The 15,656-nt window shown below is 46.0% G+C and overlaps 4 protein-coding genes across 4 annotated transcripts; all 4 read right to left on the minus strand.

Annotated features, from left to right (window-relative positions):
* Window positions 1-1,188: 1,188 nt before the first annotated feature.
* On the minus strand, window positions 1,189-2,403 carry TEOVI_000233100 (uncharacterized protein; the record flags this gene model as incomplete). The annotated part of the gene is made up of 1 exon (XM_067225422.1): window positions 1,189-2,403. The coding sequence occupies one exon, from the start codon at window positions 2,401-2,403 to the stop codon at window positions 1,189-1,191; it is 1,215 nt and encodes a 404-aa protein (XP_067081523.1).
* A 1,964-nt stretch (window positions 2,404-4,367) lies between these two features.
* On the minus strand, window positions 4,368-6,197 carry TEOVI_000233200 (Nodulin-like, putative; the record flags this gene model as incomplete). The annotated part of the gene is made up of 1 exon (XM_067225423.1): window positions 4,368-6,197. The coding sequence occupies one exon, from the start codon at window positions 6,195-6,197 to the stop codon at window positions 4,368-4,370; it is 1,830 nt and encodes a 609-aa protein (XP_067081524.1).
* Window positions 6,198-6,629: 432 nt separating this feature from the next.
* On the minus strand, window positions 6,630-8,771 carry TEOVI_000233300 (uncharacterized protein; the record flags this gene model as incomplete). The annotated part of the gene is made up of 1 exon (XM_067225424.1): window positions 6,630-8,771. The coding sequence occupies one exon, from the start codon at window positions 8,769-8,771 to the stop codon at window positions 6,630-6,632; it is 2,142 nt and encodes a 713-aa protein (XP_067081525.1).
* Window positions 8,772-9,984: 1,213 nt separating this feature from the next.
* Window positions 9,985-11,550, minus strand: TEOVI_000233400 (aminopeptidase, putative; the record flags this gene model as incomplete). Its single annotated transcript, XM_067225425.1, has 1 exon — window positions 9,985-11,550. One exon carries the CDS (start codon window positions 11,548-11,550, stop codon window positions 9,985-9,987), a length of 1,566 nt encoding a protein of 521 aa, XP_067081526.1.
* Window positions 11,551-15,656: the final 4,106 nt, after the last annotated feature.

Genomic DNA, 15,656 nt, shown 5'->3' on the forward strand with positions numbered 1-15,656 from the left:
TGAACTCTCTATTATTAACTTTCTCTCCCTTACGCCTACTTGACTACTCCACTTCGCCTCCTTTTCCCTCCCTCTCCGGTTCTCGCACAGTAGCAACAGTAGAATCTCTCTATACGCAACACGCTAAGTTATTAATCTCCTTTACCTTCCGCTTACCTTTTCCTTTTATTTCTTTTTTTCTTTCGCTATCACACTCGTCTCCCTCACTTAACCCCCCCTTTTCTTAAAAAGGAAATAAATTTAGCCTCCCTGCCAGCTATATGTATACGTATGTCTGTATATATATATACGTGTGTGTGTGTGTGGACGGTCGGTCAAAGGTAAGTCGGCCTTCGTAAAAGGGTAAAAGCAGGTTGCTGCTGCTGTTAACCACACTGGACGAGCTTGCGCCTGCACGACCTCAACGAGGGATACGCTTTCTCACAGAGATATGTTTCTTACTTTGTCCCTGTTTCGTTTTGATCGTCGCTAGTGCGAAGGATAGTGCACGCCGTGCTGATATTTCCGTAAAGTGTGTCTTTCGCCGCTCCGCTCTAAAAAAAGCGATCGCGTTCGCGTGTGGCAAAGTTTCGGGATAAGATATTAGTGGCCGCTCCGAGTCTGCGACAATGCTGTAATTTGGCCACCCCTCCTTCTTCAGTCCCCGTCTTCTTCAACCTAAGGAACAAACATAGAAGTGGGAAGACAGCAAAAAAAAAAGGATGGATTAGCGAAACACAAAAACAAGGAAAAACAGTGCAAAGTAAAGGAGAGCGAAAGAGGAATCTCTTTCATTCCAACTAGCGTTGAGTTAAGCACGGCACCAGAGGAATGTACAGTAGTCACGCTTTGATTTTATCCTTCTCCACAACGCTTATACAAATAATTCAGTGGGGCACAAAACATCATCCCAAAGAAGTGAATACCTGTAGAATGAACGCTACAAAGGGCGTATTACAGGAAAATGGGGGGAAAAAATGAAAGGTGAAGCAACAAAAATCGCTTTGAACAGAACGGAACCCTCTCGCCCCGCCCTCCTCCTAGTCTTTAGGGCGCCCAGTCCATTCATCTAAGTGACATCTAATGTGACAGTTCATGCCATTCTAGTACATGACCCAAACAACTTACATGCATAAGCTGTTAATAACCGTTGATGGTGCGAACGCTCCCACCCCTTTTCTTTGATGCTCCGCACACGAGATGATAGAACTAACTGGAGAACCACATTCGTCTCTGCATTGCCCTAAGCTCCTGTCGCATAAGGTTCACTTCGCTATTGACACCCTCCACCTCCAGTCGTCGCCACTTCTCTAACTCTCTCAACCGCTTTTTGTCCTTTGTTCGTTCCTCCCGCAGCCGCGTCAACTCCGCCCCGCGTTGAACGAGAAGAGCACCATACCGCTCGCGTTCAGTAATTAGTAATGCCCTCCGCTCCTGAAGCTGCCGACGCAGGCGCTCGGTGACCACCTTAGCATTTTCATCTGCAATCTCTCGTTGTCTCTGCAGGTCGACGGTATGTTTCTGCCTCTCTTCCTTCAGAGTTGCTAGTGCATCGCTAAGGGCTACCTGGAGCCGTTCAACGGTGCCGCGCAACTCCCGGTTCTCAATACGCATGTCGTGCCGTGTCTGGATGAGATCCGCCAGGCTCGCCTGATGTAAACCGTGCAGCCGTTCAATTGAGGCGAGGTGAGTACCCGTCATCTCCGTCCGCCGACGTTCCAGTTCTCGCTCCTCCTGCAGTCGGCTCGCTCGCTCGGTCTCGTGCATGGCTCGCTGCGCGTCCAGCAATGACTTCAGCATCTCAACCTCCTCTCTGAGAGCAGCCACGAGGGCAGATGACGGAGAAGAAAGTTCGTTTGCTGAGTTGCTGGTGTACGGGTCCTCATCGCCTGTGGTATCATGCTGCTGGGTGGCACACGCTTGCCGCAAGCTAATGGTTTGCTGTCCGCTGCGACGTTTTGACGTAGTTCGCCTGGTCGGTGAGGTGGAGGCAGTGGGATTTGGAAGCTTCTGAGTTCCCGATCTCGCTGCAGCGGTTTGCTTCATGAGTGCAGCAATCGTCGCACGATCGTCCCCCGCCTGCGCGTGAAGCGCGACGTTTTCATACATTAGGCGATTCGCCCGTTCCCTCTCTTCCTGTAGCATTGAGCGCGTTTCTGAAAGTTCTCTCTGAACCTTCCCTAATTCCTCAACTCTCTGAGCAGCCTCACATCGTAAGCGCTGCGCCTCGGCCTGCTCGGGCTTCAGGCAACTGTCGATTCGCTCAATCAACGCCAACTTCTCCGCATCATGCTGCTTAATTGTGTGCCTTAGCATTCGGACATAATCTTCAGTAATCGCAACCGCCTCAGTGAGTGTCTGTGAAGTTGCCGCTGTGACAGGGCCACCGCTGCTGCCACTGTCCTGCCTAACTGCAGTGGGCATCAGAAGGGACTACAGCCGGAATGGACGGAGTGGAGCAGAAAGTTGGAAGCCTAAAGACGCACTCAGCGCCGTCAGCGATTAAAATCGACACCCACCATTGCAGAGGGAAAATAACGAGAAAAAATACGAAAAGAAAAAAGTAACTAAAATAACTCCAAGCGGCAAATCAGCCGTTTATACCTAATGGCTGACGGTCGCGCACCGCATCTCAACCAACATACCACCTCCAGTATAAAAATAACCCAAGGTAACGGAAAAGCAACGGAAACTGCCATGCCGCTGTTCGATTCTCAATGTATACCAAAGAAGGGGGAAAAAACGTCACACGCGAAATGTCGTTATGTAAGATGGCATGGAAACGAGATTAAGAAATAAAATACCGCACATCACGGATCAAATATGTCACCTTAATCGTTACGTGCAAATGCGGTCCTTCCTAACCCTCACCGCCCACCAGCGATCGGCGCGCCCGCCCCACAGTTAATGCAACTCTTTAGGGAACAAACCGCTTTCACGTGGGGAGGCGGCGTCATGTGACCCCCGTATTTCACACTCTCGACATTAGAGTGCGATATAATTCAACATTTTTACTGCTCATAGAAAACAGCTCCCCCGCACTCGGTACGAGTTATCCGATATTTAAATCTCTGACATTTTGGTAGATACGGCAGACTACATGGTATGCTCAACTGAAGCACCTGGCCTCCAATACTGTTTCCTAAAGAGTAAAACTAAAAATGCGGGAGAGTAGAGAATAAGACTGGGAAAAGTTGAGCGCGATATGGCACACCAAGGAAAACGCAGACCCATACAGGTACTCTCACACATATCTCCACAACGGAAATAACAAAATGGAGTAAGCGTAACAACACGGCAGTCGAGAATCGAACAACGGTGCTGACAGATTAACAATGAGGACGGAAATGAAGGTAGTTGTGAAGACACATGGTCGCGCATCGAACAAATGAGTGAATAGAGTAAACGGCTGACCGGCGCTCGTCACAGATATACAAAACTACCTGTGGTTCCCCTACTATAGGAGGGAATTTTAAAAAGAAAAAGAATCGGAGACTAGGGACAAATGTACAACAACGGAAAATCTCGTCTCACTTTGGGGTGGTGAGTGTTAGACTCGCATCATAATGTCTCGGTGAGGTGGAGCCAGTAACAGGAAAAAAGACAGAAGAGGTTATACGAAGAAATCATGCACATACATATATTTATTTACTTGAACAGATAAGTAAAGGGGAAATGGAGAAGTTATGGCTCTTTGCGTCAAATTACAACACCAGGAGCGTCGGCCAATCTCGTTATTTCCCACAACCAAACGACTCAGGAGCACCAAACAAAGTAGTAAGGGGAGAGTTCAGAAAAATAAAAAGGAAAGGAAAAATATTAATAACAAGCCTCCACCGTTATGGATTTATTTCATAATATATCCCCAAGGGGCGAAGGAAAAAAAAAACGCTACCACACAAACCCTTCGGCACATTCATCAATAATATTCGCGATAATAAAACTAGAAAGAAATAAAGATATGAACTTACAATAGTGAAGGGAAAACAAAGTACGATAGAAAGTATTGAATAAGCTTGGCTTTTGAAAGACGTCCCCATTTCACCACCCTCAAGAAGGAGGGATAATGAGACTATGAGCTCAACATTATCGATACCCTTTCTTCCTCGACTGTAATATGCAGAGCAGTCCTGGTGGCCCCTAGCCGAATAAAGCAATATGGCGATTCTAAAGCACCGTCAGAGTAATTCCTCTTCATATTGTTGTTGTCACTTCCACATCATAGTGCTGCGCACGCCCTCATATCCGTTACAAAACACACACACACATTTTGTCGCGGCACAGGGTCCACTCACTCCATCCATAAACATTCTTTGCGTTGCAAGTTGATTTTATGCTCATCCCTGCTAACAGTGTTAATATTCCTTCGAGAGATAGCCAAAACATCATCACTCAGTCCCCCTGCGGTCCCTTGAGCCATAAGGTGCAGCACTCGTCTCCGCTGGCAACTCAAGCCGTATGGAATTGATATCATTCGCACCCTCCGGTTTCTCAGGGAGGGACTCGGCTGCAACCCGGCGGCCCTCCAGTGCCGATCGAACCAACTTGAGGTATTCGCAGTGCACGTATGTATTTGTTCCAAATGCAGTCAAGTTGAGACCGAGCATAACGAGAAGTGGCATTTGAACACACACACGCTCCAAGCAAACCTCCACCCCGAGTTTGTTAGCTTCATACGTATACCACTCCCCGTACAAGAGACGGTTGTACAGTATGGTGGAGCAGGCCGTGGCGACGAAACAGTAGTTGTAGTGTAACCCCAAATCCTTGGCGTAAATTGTGTTCACAACAAGGATAGTCACCGAGGCAATGATGCCATTTCCAATGGCACCCACAACAAACGCAAACGGTAATACGTATTCATTGGACACGGTGAGAAAGAGAACAAGCATGATGGTGATAGCGGCTGTTGGTATGAAGAGTGTGACTGTGATGGGAATACGATCCTCCGCCTTGCGCTTCTGTGACCATATCTCAAGGTAGCTCATAATGAGACGGCCCGCGGCGCTTCCCGTACCGTTCAGCACAGTTAGTAAAGTATTGAGGGAGTCATCAATCTCTTTGCCGGCAAGGGCAGCGAAAAGGAAGCGGGTGTTTATCAAGACAACAAACTCAGCCCCAAGGGTACAAAATAGTGACCAAAAGAGCGCCCACAGCCTCAATGTCTTGACGCTATCAATGAAACGCGTCTGGTACTGTGGTGGGATGTAGTCCAGCTCATCTATCTCACCGTCGGACGATCCGTCGTCCCTTCTTTGGTCTTCAATGCTCCCCGCGGAAACCTGGCTCTCCTTACGCCAGAACCTCCAGCTTTTATCCAGGCATTTGGCCGGTAGGCAAACAATTGGATACAGAAGCCATATAACCACAAACACTATTGTAGAGGCCTTTCGGTTGAACGGCGACACATCCGTATACGCAATCAGGGCACTTTGTAGGGGCAGAACAATGATGAGCACAGTGATAATGAGCAGCCCAATAGCAAAGCGCAAGGTAGGAGGCTCCTGTCTTAAATACACAGCCTTTGTTGCCTCACGTCTCGTTATCTCCTCTTCCGTTAGGTGCTTGAGCATATAGTCCGTTATTATGTAAGGAGCCGAACGCATCACGAGCATCACAACAATACCAACGACAGCCCCAAACGCCAGAAGGAAATAAAAGTAATTCGTGGGGTCGTCCTCGAAGAACGCTAACTGTATTGCCCCCAGCAAGGCGGAGCCCAAACCAATAAACGTCTTCATCACCGCCACGATCCAACCCTTTGCAGTAGGAAACTGAGTTAGGGTCGTCACCACGCAAGCAAGGTCATAAAGGCCACTTGCAAAGTTGAAGATGCCATTAAAAACGCACAACAGAACAACGGAAGCGGTAATGGTACCCCCAAACGTCAGTGCCATGAAAAGCAAACCGGTGGCCATCATGACAAAACCCATCACCAATACGGGGAAAACACCGAAGTAGTCGTACACAAAGGCGTAGGGCAGACCAAAGTAAGATAAGACAAGACCAACGGTACTGATCGTCGTCATTTCGGCCTGTGTGAAGTGGTACCGCTCTTGCAAATCTCCGCTGAATATGTTGAAGCCGAAGGTGAGGGACACACAAACACAGCCGAAAACACCGACTACGAGAATCGCGAAGCGCTTCGGTTCACTTATCACAAGCTTGGGTTCCGGTCCAACCTCAGTAGCACGTTCATCTCCTTCAGTGACACTCATTTCGAGCAAGCGCAAAGGCAAGTAGATCCGACGTATGGAAGCAATGTATTAATGCACCTGAGGGCTTCTTTCCTCTGGTGGTAGTAATACGTGAAGATGAAAAGAAGTCGCCTATCAGGGTCAGGAGCAACAACTTTTACTCCGGAATACACACTCCTCTTTGTTTCTTCGCCACTTTACCCTTTGCGAAGGGGGCGTATTACCGTTGAGAAGCCTTGGGTCAACTGACTGTTAGACGACCTAGAAGTGAGGAGCAGGAAAGGCAAGGGGCACGTTAGTGAAGTTCACACGGGTATACATGTGGTAGCAACAGGAAAAATTTGTGTGGAAGCAACACCCGACAAGGTAAACATAACGGTCCACCAAAACATGACACCATGATGAAAACCCACCGAACAACCATACCAAATACCCCCAGCGCAGCCAGCATTGTCAGCGGGTATGCTGAACAATACAAACCCTGACGGCACCGCAGAACTCAACAACAGCAGCATCTGTTGCTGGCATCAGGTCAGTCGCCATTGACGTACTTTTCCCTTCCATCGCCTGGAGGCATTGGGGCAGCAGCACATCCGCCACCGGAACGTAGCGAAACAGGCCCAACGGCGCGAGAAAACGGCCCCACTGCCGTGTACGCCGTGTTAAACGAGTCGCCACAGTTGCCCTCACCTCAGCTCGCTTCTCATTGAGCAGCCATTGGTGCAAGGTCGCGCACCTCCGATACAGTAACACCGACATCAGCACGCAACTCACGTCACAGACCGGCGTCAAACAGAACGAAGGTAACTGGGAGGACGTAGGTGAAAGCAGATTAAGGACACCCTTAATGTGAGGTGGGGTTAAAAGCACTAAGCGTGTGCCACCCAGCGATTCTTCGTTACCAGAGGCCCTAACAGCCGCTGCTGAGGAATGGTGTTGAGCGGGAATCACAGGTTGAGAAAGTTCACTAAGAGCAAACTCAATTAGTGTTTCGCACAGGAGCGGTACGGCAGAGGCGATATCTTGACCTCCTGGTACCGCATGGGATGCGTTCAAACCGCCACCACCATCACCACCTGTTGTGGTGCCAGGTTGAGATGACGGCTCAGTGACCCGCAGGCGCTTTAGCCGCAATGTCGCGCGCGGTGTCTCATCTGCCCTTAAACCAGCCGCTGAAGAAGGAGATTGTGTGACCGGGGTTGCACCCCCCACAGACAATTCGCTGCTACGAGTCGTCCCCAACTTCAAGTTACTGTAGACAAAGCTGCTCAACATAGCCTGGAGTCTTGAACGAAGCACCGCTACATGTTCGTCATTCTCCTTGCCCCTGACCTTATTGGAGACAATCGTCTCAAGCAACTGCCACACGCGTCCAGCAATATAAAGCTGTGACACCGGTAGCCGCAGAGCCAGCGCAGCGAAAAAGGCGGACCCGCTCTTAACACCCAACTCCCCAAGCAACGGCCCCCCGTCGCTCTCTAAATCGGCGAAGGACGGCCCCAAAAGGGCTACATTGGGGTGGTCTAGCGCGTGGCGAACCACCTGCGAAGCTAAGCAGTATCCATCATACAACACAAGAAGGAGGGCGTGTGGTGCACAAAGAGCGACGGTCTCACAGCCCTCCAGGCCCCCGTCCTGCTCCAGCAACAATAGCCCACCTGCCAAAGTGTCGCAAAACGAGGGATTTTGTGCCGAGTGACCCCCGCTCTCGCTAACCACAACACCTCCCCCCAACGCACTCCACATTTGCCGTAATTCACCTAACCACAGGCGAAAAACTGCGTGTAGAGCCAACACGGTGGTGCCTTCAAGCACATCGAATTGATCACCATCACCCTCTTTCTCCTTCAAATCCTTCTCCCCACCGAGGAGAGGGTTCACTAACACACGCCGAAGCGCAGGCCAAAAGCCCTCGCACATCCCACCCACCAATAGATTGTGCAGAGAGTCCACCGAGCCGCGTCCGCTTCCTTCGAAACAAAGCTGATGCCACGTATTTCGCCACGATGCCGGAACAAACGGTTCAACCACATCCTTTTGGAGCATCACCAAGATGCGCAAGGGGTACTGGAAGGCCAAAAAGGTGGCGAGACCAGGTGGAAGTTCCCCTAATGACAATGAAGTGGGATGTGCAGGATTCCACGAGTCAAGGAGTGCAGAGAGTAGCTCACTGACATCAGTGCTGCGAAAGTCCACAGGTGGTTGGGACCGGGAGGCATCCTTGGCTCCACGCACGAGGGAAAAAAGTGGTAAGGAGTGTTTAAGACGTGTCGGCGACTCAGAGGAGTTTGGCCTGGAGAACGCTGTCATGCGCTCGGTGGGTCTTAAATAAAGCTCGTGACTTAGCCGCAGTACCAGTGCAGCGCTGTACGGTGGACAGAGTTTCTCAAATACGAAATGTCGACATGTTTCATTTTGGAGCCCCCCAGCACTGATAAGGCGCAATGTCAGGCTCCCACGTTCCAATGCAGACATTCGAGGGAGAGCCACTTGCGCTGTCCTCTGCAACATAAAGGTAAGCACCGATCCCAACACAAAATCCATGTGCCCCTCCTCAGAAGTACATAAGGCACACAACTCGATGATTTCTTCCATCCGCTAGTGCTGCCGGGTGGGAGGGGGGGGGTGCAGATTGCCCTATGGAAAGGGGGAAGTTGTCTCTTAGAAGAAACACGCAACTAAGCACAACTCTCACCTCACCAAAACCACCGCGGTTCTCTCCTTTCCACGAGCGAGAGCCTCTACACGTGCATGTATACACGTGGACATGAAGGGAAGAACAGTATTTGTTCAAATGAGGAAACAAATATTCAAGAGTGAGGAGAAGAAACAAAAGGATATACCGTATATTTGTCACAGAGAACCGATTAAGATTTAAAAGAAAGAGCGTAACAACAAGAGCCGCATGGCGGGGCGATGAAGTCCCAGCAGTCCCGTGACCAACACGATAATAAAACAGAAAGAACAGAGTAAAAAAAAACAACGGAGTGATGCACCACACATCAAACAGCTCTACCTAACCCTCATACTGGTCCAAAGTTAAAAACGCTTGGTGTGTGGCAGGAGATAACCAACAATTCCAAGAACGCTTGTGTGGTGTAAATCGAAAAAAAAAAGTAAAGTAAAACAGACAACAATTCTAAAGAACAGTGGCGCCAACTAGCAGTAACAGCAGTAATAACGACAATACCGCGAGCCTCAGTCTTACACCCCATTTTTCTTATCTGTGTTTCCCTCCTCAACTTACCCCGCCTCGTCCAACTTCATACGGGAGCGAACTCAGATGATATGCATAGCAGTAAAGTAGTAAAAATAATAATGATAATAATAACGCTGTAGCGAGTAAACGAGTAAACTCACAAAACACCGCACACTGGGCATAGCGATGACCGTTAGGGTTACCTAGAGAGGCATAAATGAACCCCGCAACCACAACGGCTGCAGTAGCAAGTGACAGCAGTAACGATGACGAAGACTGCAGGAAGTACATAAATAAATAAAAGGAAGCCGAATGATTTTCGGATTTTTTTTTCAAAAACAAAGAAGAATTCACCATGTATTTATTTTCCTTCCCTTCCCCTTTCCCGCAGTTCCCCTTGTGAGTGGGTGGATGAGTGTGTGTGTATGTGTTCTCCCTTTTTCCTCCACGACCTCATCCCAATCCGCGCCTACACAAACCCCAAGAGAGCAGGTTAAGGAAATCATGTAGAAGAAATCTCCAACATGGGCAGTCAAGACCCTTCATTCACATTCGTTTCCCCTACAACGATTTTCCAAATTCGGGAACCGATACTTGCACGCCATGTGGCTACAATTTTCGGAAGTACTCGGTAAGTAAGGCAGGGCCGAAGCCTGTTGCCCCATTGCTGTTAAACACTGGGTACGCCAAATCCACGTGGATGTGCGCGCCAGTGAATTTCGGGCTCAAATGGGTAGTAATGAAGTAACCAGCACATGAAACACCAGCATTGTCACGTCTCTCCATCAAGTTGGTCATGTCGGCATGATTGCTCTTGAACTCGGGCTCGTGATATTCCGGGCAGTAAAGCACCGGGAAGCATGTCTCCCCTGACTCCCGTCCCGCCCGCAACATTGCAGCTTCAGCCCCCTCCTCGTTGACGTACAATCCCGCATGGTGGCGACCAGTGGCAATACCTTGTGCTCCCGTAAGAGTTGCCATATCGATGACAACATCTGGGGTAAAGGACAACTCATTCGTCGCGTGGAAAACACCATCGCCGAGCACAATGCGGCCCTCTGCGTCAGTGTTGATTACCTCCACCGTCTTGCCAGACTTCATAACGATGATGTCGTCGTTTCTGTAGCTCTTAGGACCAATGGCGTTCTCCGCGAGGCACAATGTGCAACTGAGCTGCACTGGCTGCTGAAGCCGCACAGCTGTCAGAAAACCGCAAAACACGGCTGCCGCTCCACCCATATCATGCTTCATCAATTTCATGTAGTCGGCCGGCTTGAGCGCGAGACCGCCACAATCATACACGATGCCCTTGCCGACGAGGGACACCTTTTTGACGGGAGTGCCCTTCGGTGTGTACAACAGCGTTACGAGACGAGGAGCCTCAAAAGCAGCCTTTCCCACACTGTATATGCCTCCGTAGCCGCGCTCACACAAATCGTCACCACAAATGACGTCCACATCGAAGTCAAGCGCCTTTGCGTAGCCTTGCGCAATTTCTGTGAAGGTTGCAGTGGTTAGCAGGTTGGGAGGCGCGTCAACAAGACGCTGGCAGAGTTGCGTCGAAGTGGCAACCGCCTCCAAGTCCTTTGGCGGGATCGCGGGCGGATCCGGGAACACCACCTGCAACCGGCTGACCTTACCACTGTTGTAAGCCGCCGCTGCCGCACCATCCTTTGCGGAGAAGTTGTGCTTTCCACAGCGTGCTACAGCAGCAGCGATGGGAAGGACAGCATTGGAAAGCACAAAGACATCCACCGTTGCATTAGGCTCTTTAACTTCGTCCAATGCAGCAGTTACAAGTGCAGTCACAACATCCGGTCGGGCAGGGCAGTTGTTGCGAGATGCCTTCGTGGGCACCTCACCAACGACAACGCGCACGAACTTTGAGCCTGCCGCATTCGCAAGTCCCTCCACCAAAACGCCGTACGTCCCACCTTCCTTCACCCGCTCAATAGCTTCAGCAACAGCGGGATTGTAAAATGGTAAACGCTGGACGGCGGGGTCACGGAGTTGCTTATGAGTTCCAACAAGAACAGCGAGTCCTGAGGACAGTACACCCTTCTGGTTGCTTTCGTAGGCGGTGACATCGGTGAAGCAAACATTGGTTTTGTATTCGACGCACGACTGGACGAACGCAGAAAGCTCTTTTGCTTCGGCCTTGGGTAAAGTAGGCATGGGACTTTCCTTCTTATTTATTGACTTGTTTTGCGTGCGTTTCTTTCCTCCCTCCCTTTGTGCTTCAGGTCCCCTTATGCACCTTATCTCTTATTGTTGTTGCTACACTCCCTTTTTAACAAATTCCTGCTAACGTAAGTCCCAAGCAAGAAATATTGCACTTCTGTCAACTGATATGTACTTCGGTTGTTAGCAACTCAATGGCGATATACCGGTGAAGTTCGAACGTACTCCTTTCAAAAAAAAAAGTCGAGATTTGCTTTTCCATGGCAAGAAGAAAAAAAAGGAGAAAATAGAGGCGCAGGAGTGACCGCATATTGGTATCAAGGGTGTGAGAGCCTTGGTATCTGTCAAGTTTAAGAATTTTTTTGCCTTTCAAAAAAAAAAAAGACAAAGACAAAGTTACCCCATTTCTTCCGTCAACGCAACAGTGGAAGCGTAGAAACAGAGAAAGGGACAAAGAAACATTAAAAACAGCAGTAAGGGGGATAATGATAATAATAATAATAATAAAAGTACGACCTGTCTCCTGATTTAGCACTTGTTTGGCCCGTAAATTTTATCCATCCTGCGGGCGACTTGTCATTACCGCCTCCCCCCCCCCGCCCCTCCTCAGGTAATAATCCGCTGATTCGCTTCTTCAACTTACCTTTCCTTTACCCTTACTTTCCACATCTTCTTTTTCCCCCTTTTTAAAAAAATCTCTCTTACTTTTCCTTTTTCCCTTTTCTGTTCCTTTTGATTCAATTTTCCCCAATAGTTCTCTTCTTCTCTCTCCTTACATTATTTTTCTTCCTTAGGTTTCATTTTTGACATATTTCCCCCATTCCCAGCACCCATACATCTACAACCCCCTCCAAATGTTGCAACAGCAAAACGGAATAGGGAAGAAGGTGGAGACAGGACAGGAGAAAAGAAAAAAAGAAAGAAAGAACCAACGTCTAATTCGGATATTCAATTAGAGAAGAGGGAATAAACTTACGCATATATATATATATATATATTTCTCCTCCACCCTTTCAACTGTAGGATATATATAAAAAAACGTAATTGATTGCTAATGCTACTATCATTATTATTAGAAAAAATGACAATAATAGTGATAATAGCAATAACAATTATTATAATAACAGGAATAGCAGTTACATATATATAGTTTTAATATAGATATAAACAGCACGAAACGCCGTGAGTAGTAGTAGTAGTAGTATTCCACCGGCAACTTGTGTAAGTCCAAGTGCACGTGCAGAAAAGTGAGTGCATATTTTTTTTTTAATTAGAAGTGCTTGGTTGTTTGTTTGTTATTAATGATAATTGAATGGAAAGGGGGAGAAATGAATTTAAATTAGCGTAGATATTTTTATGTTCGTAAAATAAAGGAAGAAAAAAAAACAGTAATTGTGGTCACAAAGACAGCAACTGTGGCAGAATAATATGGAAGGTCTAAATGAACGAGAAAAAAAAAACACCGCTGGAGTATCAGAAGAATGTCCCGACACCTTCAGAAACAAAAAACAAAAGTGGGTGAAAAATGATTTCTCATCATTATCAATATATATATATAATACATACATGTTTATATGCATGTATGTATATCATACCCCTACGGGGTCAAAAAATGATTGTAAACATAGCTTAAAACGTTTCAACTGGATAAAGAAAGTAAATAACATAAGCGGCGACAACAACTAAAAAGAGAAAAAAAAAGGTTATGAAACATGCAAAGAAAAAATAGTAGTAACAATAACAATAATAAGAGTAATAGTAATGGCAGTAGTAACAATAATAATAAAAATAAGATAGCGAAATTGGCAGAAGCAACACTTCCTTCCACCCACCACAGACGCCACGCAAAGAAACAAACAAACAAACTAACACGTAAACGCAAACATGCACGCATATACATATATACATATGTGCATACATTCATTCCTTTTTGTAGCCAATCCCTCATTCAATATCTCTGAAAGCTGCAATAATCATTGTAGTAATTCTTATCACAACAGTTCCTGCTTATGTTCCTGTTGTTGTTTTAACAGAAGGGGGCAAGAAAAGGAAAAGGAGAAGCGAATGGGAAACCCTTTTGCCCTTAACCCCTTTTCGTTTCTTCCCCTTTTTTGTTTTGTTTTGTCTTGTTGTTTTTCATTTTTTATTTTTTTTTCTTTTTGTGATTCTCCCTTAGCTTTTCACTTCTGGACACCCACAGCGCCACGCCTCGATGAGCCAAATCGCTCAGTTGGAGCGGGTAAACGAAACAAAACAAGCAAACAAATACAGAGTAAGCAGTAATTTAAAAAAGGGGCTCCAAACAGGCACAAGTATGAACTGTACGCTCACACGCGCAGCAGTTCATCTCTCACACATGTTAACAAACAAGACATGCTATCACCGAAAATAAGCAGAAATAAGCAGAGTGAAAACAAAAAAAACGAAATAAACGAAATAAAAACAAAACGCAACCGGACGCATGCATATACAAACAAAAATGTATACACGTACATACGCACGTGCATACATAAATATATATGTAATTTTTGTGATATATTTATAACATATATATATATAGATAGATAGATAAATTTATCAAGAGGTGTGAAAGGGACAAAAAGAGAGAATTGGAAGCATATGTCATCAACTACATATCATCTGTCACCGGCCGACACAACAAGCCGCAGTAAACACAACAGCGGGGAAAGGAAAATACACAAATGCGTATACAAGTAAAATAATCAAATTATATACCTGCATTTGTACGTGTTTGTGTTTACATCTTTCATTTCCCTCTTCTTGTATTTTCTTTTCTTTTCTTCTCTTCTTTCATTACTTTCTTATTTCATTTTTCAGCCCATTCAAAACCAATTTTGGAAATTTTAAGTGAATGGGCTTTCCTCTTTTTCTTTTTCGTTTTTTTTTTGTTTTCAGCACAAAATTTCCTTCTTTCCCCCCTCCGTCCTGCTGCCGCTGTCGCCCCTTTCAGCTTCAAACTCATTGTTACAAAAAGCAACATCCCGCTTCTTTTCGCCATGATATGTGTTGTAGGCATTCAAATACGGTACATTTTTCTTTCATACACTCATCTCCTCACCTGCAAACTTTTCCCTATTATTTTTGTTTTGTTTTTGTTTTATTCTTCTTCCTTCCTTCCTTTCTTCCTTTTCCCCCTTCATCTCTCTCTCTCTCCTTATCCACCCCATTTTTTTTCTGTTTCCATCATCACTACTTTTCATTATATTTTATTAAAATAAAATATAACGCAGATCTTACTCATTTCCTCTTTTGTTTCTTTCCCCTTCCTTTTGTATTCTTTTTTTTTTCATGAACTTCTCCACAGCTCTTTTGTCATCTCCCTTCTTTGTTCTTTTTGTTTTATTTTTGAGACATGACCGAATAATCTCCGCTGAATGAAAGGAGGAGAGGGGAAAAAAAAAAACTCACACGCTCCATCATGCATTCAACGTTTTCCTTTTCTTTTTTTTCGTTTCTTCTTTTTTTTTTTTAATTTACTTATATATATATATATATATATATTACTTTTTTATTACCAATTAGAACTATTATTACTATCATTATTTTGCTCCCTTTCTCTTCATCTTTTTTTTCTTTTTTCTTCTTCCTTCTTTTTCTTAATGTCCTCCGAGAGGGGGGGGGTAAAAAAAAAATGACAAAAAAAAAAACACACGCCAAATGAAAGAAGAAGAAGAAGGGGAAAAAAAAAACAGACGCATGCGCATGTTTTTGTTAAGATTCAAAAACAATTCTACACCTTCTATTGCGCCGCCACGACACCCTCACCACAACCACCACCATATTTTGAAAAATAAAAGACAAAAACCAAAAAAGAAAAAGGGAGAAAAAACAAAAGCTCTGAGAAAATCATTAAAGTCACACGTGGAAAGTTAACAAAAATAATAATATAAGTAAGAAAAAGAAGGAAGGAAAGGAGAAAAAGAAAGGCGGCATATGATACGAAACATCGATTACATTTATTTTATAAAATACCCACTTTGGTAGGAGGGGAGAAAAAATATATATATACACACACACCTCCGCTAAATTCTCTCTATTTCTTCTTTTCTTTTTTCTTTTCCGTGGGTGTGTTGTTGTTT

This window comes from Trypanosoma equiperdum (assembly GCF_001457755.1).
Source record: "Trypanosoma equiperdum strain OVI genome assembly, contig: ctg_549, whole genome shotgun sequence".
NCBI lineage: Eukaryota > Euglenozoa > Kinetoplastea > Trypanosomatida > Trypanosomatidae > Trypanosoma > Trypanosoma equiperdum.